This window comes from Ooceraea biroi, chromosome 13, assembly GCF_003672135.1.
Source record: "Ooceraea biroi isolate clonal line C1 chromosome 13, Obir_v5.4, whole genome shotgun sequence".
In the NCBI taxonomy this organism is placed as follows: domain Eukaryota; kingdom Metazoa; phylum Arthropoda; class Insecta; order Hymenoptera; family Formicidae; genus Ooceraea; species Ooceraea biroi.
In genome coordinates this window covers 4692560-4697883 of record NC_039518.1, presented here as the reverse complement: position 1 = coordinate 4697883, position 5324 = coordinate 4692560, and the positions used below count along the sequence as shown (strand labels likewise).

The window sequence follows — 5324 nt, the reverse complement described above, 5'->3', positions numbered from 1 at the left end:
AAAATCCACACAAGAAGTGTGAAAATCTAGATAAGTTAATATCTACATAATATGTGTGAGAAGTAATGAGATTGGCACTACATCAATTGAAACTCTGATCGTACGGGTAAAAATCTGTTATTTAAAGCATATTGTTTCAGCATTAATCATTAAATCTTGATCCCTATAGACTTTATCTATCGGTTCGTCCTCCTCTTTTTTCTCTCTCCTTTCTTTGAGATATCGATATGCATTTGTATAGATTACTCTGCGCAGATCCACGTTACAAGACTCAAAACTTTAGGAAAACATTACAAAAACTCAAAAAACTTACTAGTCTCTTCGTCGCTGTCACCGCCGTCTACATTCGTCTTCAGCAAATGATAGAGAAAGTCGATGTACCTGACAGCTAGCTTCAGCGTCTGGATCTTGCTAAGTTTGTCGCTTGGCAGGGTTGGTATGATCTTCCTCAGGGCGGAGAATGCTTCGTTGAAGCTCTGCATCCGCTGTCGTTCCCGCACGGTCGCCATCGTTCTAGGTCTCTGGATGTCCGCATCAGTCGCACTATTTTTCCTTCGTGGTCTCCTCTTCGTCGCACTCGCCTCACTGTCGACCTCGTCGTCGTCGTCGTTCGTGTTGTTTTTACTGTTATTGTCATTATTGTTGTTACTGCTACTGTCGTTTAATTTCTGTCTTTTTGTGACGGACTTGATGTCGTTCGTGACACTGTAACTTCTCGTTGATGTTGACGATGAAGATGATGAGAGTAATTCCGTTTGGACACTCTGGTCAAACGATTTCACCTGCATCTGCTCATTGTATCTCCGAAGAGGATGATGATCAACCACTTGTTGTTGCTGATCGGTCTTGTACTCCACCACATTCCTGTCCGTAGGGTGATAGGAAGCCTGGCCGTGGACCGACTGAACAGAGCCGAGCGCGTTAATCTCGTCCTCGTTGCAACCTTTAGGCGAAAACATGAAATGCGGTGACGTTACGTACATGTTCTTGCCGTATTCCGGCAGGAACTCCGACGAATTCTCGGTCGACTGCCGCCGCCGCTCATTGTCAGCGTAACTCAGTGAGAAACTCCTTATGATTTTACCTGTAAGCATCGGATCCAAAAGAGGCGAAAGATTAGGATTAAAATTGAGTTTAGGCCCATTATTGAATACCAATTGATGGTTGTAATCGGCTTGATGTGAATAATGAGGATGTGAATAAGCCGACATCGTGCGATGCTGCTGCGGCGGACTGCTAAGGTCCGTCAATTGCGACATGAATGGCGTGAAGTGCTGGTCGTACTGGCTCGGTACCGACGAGTCGCTGTTGGAATTACCGTCACTGAAGCCTAGGATCAACATAAGGGGGCCAGAGTGGGCCCGGGCCCACAGAAGCAAAATTTGAGGGGCGGCAAAATGCGTTAAAAACCAATAAGCGATGTAGCGCGGTAGAGAGCGAGCGTTGAGCGCATGTCTAACGAAAAACACATAAATTTCGATGACATTATTTCTGATTCTGCCTCTATGAAGACCCGTCGAAAGAGATTTTAAATTTAATTAAAAATGTTATGTCTGTCTACAGGGTGTCCCACATAAAGTGTCCAATCGCTCTGCTGCAGGTAGATCTCGTTAAGGTGAACAAAAGTCTTATAACATTTTGCAATTAACCGTGTATATTTCGAGTTATTAAGTAAAGAAGTTTCGCTAATTCAGCGGACGCGATTGGCAGGGAGAAAAGTAGGCGTGGATAACGTAACAGCTAGCCGCGCGCGCGACGCGATGGTCGGAGCGAGTATCGGATTACAGCGGCAGGCGAGACGACGCGTACACAATAATTCTCGGCGTCTCATTCACGCGCCGAGAAAGTTGTCACGCAATTCTTTTCGATGTACAAGTTTTGTTACTTTATTAATATTATTATTAATTATATTACTTTATTAATATTATTATATTATTAATTAATATGGTTAATAATATTAATTACTGTTATCGACCATATTATTACTCAGTATTTTGGTGCTATCTTTTCCACACCACCTGGCGGGAGATAGCATGGCGCGTTTTTTTTTAAGTGGTTTCCCCAATAGGCCTAATCCACTCTATCTAATTAATGTAAAATTGTTCGAAGTGCCTTCCTCCCTCTTGTACACAGATTTCGGCTCTTCGACTAATATTGCGCGTCGCACGGTACGCCATGTCCGGCGTGATGGTATCGAAGGCCGCAACAATAGCTTCACGGACTTCTTGTTCTGTACCTTCACGCCAGTGCTCTATCGCAGTTTTAATGCACCCCCATACAAAATAGTCTAAAACATTTAAATCAGGGCGACCGTGCCGGCCAGGTGATTGGGCCACCTCGGACCGATCCACCTTTTCGGAAAACGCGCGTCTAAAATATTCCGCACTTGTCTGCTATAATGTGCAGGAGCCCCATCATGTTGATAATCAACTTCCCTCGTACGTCGAGAGGGACATCCTCGAGGAGCAAGGGAAGTTGATTTTCAAGAAATGCTGCATATACTTGCCCGTTTAATCGCGGCGGAAGGAAATACGGACCGATCTGAAAATTATCATATGAAACGTTAGCAGATGCGGAAGAAAAGTTGCTGAAATAAAAGATGTACTCACCACCGATCTCCCAATTACGCCGGCCCAAACATTTATGGTCCCATCGATACTGAAATGCGCCTTGTCGAAATGGCGTGTGGATTTTCTTCTTGCCACTGCAAAAAGTTCCGCGAATTAAACACGCCGTTCGGCGTGAAAGTAGCCTCGTCCGTCCACAGGATGCTGTCGGAGAAAGAAATATTCCGCCGACACTGGCGCGAGGAACCCTACATGTATTTCATTGAATAATTAACACAAATATGCGAAAAACATACTGCAAATGTCAAATATAAATGATAAAAATACCTTCACAAAAGAAGATGCGCGATTGCATATCTCCGGGGAGAAGCTGCTGTACCGCTGAAAGTGATACGGATGTAATCCGTCCTACGTAATGTACGGTGTACAGTTGTTTTCGGTATGCCGAGTGTATGAGCTACTCGTCGCACTCTGTTTCGAGGATTCCTCTCGAATTCATGTAAAATTCGTTCCTCTTCGCGAACGTGCAGATGCATTGCTCCTTCCGGTCGTACAGTTGGAAAAAGAGATCCCGTTTTCTCGTAATCTCTGGAACGCATCGCATAATTGCTTTTCGCGACGGATGTCGACGTTCGGGGGAATCGTTCCGCGTATAAATGTTCCCGCGGCCAATGCATTTTCACCCGCCATCCCATACGTGATCACCATATCCGTATATTTGTTCACGGTAAAGTGGGCCATATTGCAACAAAACGCTCGATTTGCCTTGTATGAAACCAAATCATGCACTGCAGCATAAGCGTCTAAGACGAGAAGTTCGACATTAACAATTGACGATCGCAAACAGTCGACGCGCCAGCCAGTGTCGAAGAAAGACATTCCGTACCTGCGACTCAATTTATTGTTTTAACTACAAGAAAATTGTCTATAAATACATCGAAAAATATCCAAAGATTACGCGAAACAGAATCTGTCGTTACAAATCGCGTAGTGCAATATTGCGGTTACCACATTTATACAGAGGAATGAATTTTACGGTTGTTCGAGAGGAATCCTCGAAACAGAGTGCGACGAGTAGCTCATACACTCGGCATACCAAAAACAACTGTACACCGTACATTACGTAGGGACGGATTACATCCGTATCACTTTCAGCGGGTACAGCAGCTTCTCCCCGGAGATATGCAATCGCGCGTCTTCTTTTGTGAAGGTATTTTTATCATTTATATTTGACATTTGCAGTATGTTTTCGCATATTTGTGTTAATTATCAATGAAATACATGTAGGGTTCCTCGCGCAGTGTCGGCGGAATATTTCTTTCTCCGACAGCATCCTGTGGACGGACGAGGCTACTTTCACGCCGAACGGCGTGTTTAATTCGCGGAACTTTTTGCAGTGGCAAGAAGAAAATCCACACGCCATTCGACAAGGCGCATTTCAGTATCGATGGACATAAATGTTTGGGCCGGCGTAATTGGAGATCGAGTGGTGAGTACATCTTTTATTTCAGCAACTTTTTTCCCGCATCTGCTAACGTTTCATATGATAATTTTCAGATCGGTCCGTATTTCCTTCCGCCGCGATTAAACGGGCAAGTATATGCAGCATTTCTTGAAAATCAAACTTCCCTTGCTCCTCGAGGATGTCCTCTCGACGTACGAGGGAAGTTGATTTATCAACATGATGGGGCTCCTGCACATTATAGCAGACAAGTGCGGAATATTTTAGACGCGCGTTTTCCGAAAAGGTGGATCGGTCGAGGTGGCCCAATCACCTGGCCGGCACGGTCGCCTGATTTAAATGTTTTAGACTATTTTGTATGGGGGTGCATTAAAACTGCGATAGAGCACTGGCGTGAAGGTACAGAACAAGAAGTCCGTGAAGCTATTGTTGCGGCCTTCGATACCATCACGCCGGACATGGCGTACCGTGCGACGCGCAATATTAGTCGAAGAGCCGAAATCTGTGTACAAGAGGGAGGAAGGCACTTCGAACAATTTTTACATTAATTAGATAGAGTGGATTAGGCCTATTGGGGAAACCCACTTAAAAAAAAACGCGCCATGCTATCTCCCGCCAGGTGGTGTGGAAAAGATAGCACCAAAATACTGAGTAATAATATGGTCGATAACAGTAATTAATATTATTACCATATTAATTAATAATATTAATATATTATAAAGTAATATAATTAATAATAATATTAATAAAGTAACAAAACTTGTACATCGAAAAGAATTGCGTGACAACTTTCTCGGCGCGTGAATGAGACGCCGAGAATTATTGTGTACGCGTCGTCTCGCCTGCCGCTGTAATCCGATACTCGCTCCGACCATCGCGTCGCGCGCGCGGCTAGCTGTTACGTTATCCACGCCTACTTTTCTCCCTGCCAATCGCGTCCGCTGAATTAGCGAAACTTCTTTACTTAATAACTCGAAATATACACGGTTAATTGCAAAATGTTATAAGACTTTTTTGTTCACCTTAACGAGATCTACCTGCAGCAGAGCGATTGGACACTTTATGTGGGACACCCTGTAGACAGACATAACATTTTTAATTAAATTTAAAATCTCTTTCGACGGGTCTTCATAGAGGCAGAATCAGAAATAATGTCATCGAAATTTATGGGTTTTTTCGTTAGACATGCGCTCAACGCTCGCTCTCTACCGCGCTACATCGCTTATTGGTTTTTAACGCATTTTGCCGCCCCTCAAATTTTGCTTCTGTGGGCCCGGGCCCACTCTGGCCCCCTT

At 44.2% G+C, this 5324-nt stretch overlaps 1 protein-coding gene across 1 annotated transcript; it reads right to left on the bottom strand.

Moving 5' to 3' along the window:
- Positions 1-290: 290 nt before the first annotated feature.
- Positions 291-1343, bottom strand: LOC113563299 (protein twist-like). Its single transcript, XM_026974724.1, has one exon. It carries the CDS (start codon positions 1341-1343, stop codon positions 291-293), a length of 1053 nt encoding a protein of 350 aa, XP_026830525.1.
- Positions 1344-5324: the final 3981 nt, after the last annotated feature.

What these genes read in the sequence shown, in the direction of transcription:
- LOC113563299 (XM_026974724.1), bottom strand. Translation starts at nt 1,343, where the DNA reads ATGTTGATCCTAGGCTTCAGTGACGGTAATTCCAACAGCGACTCGTCG.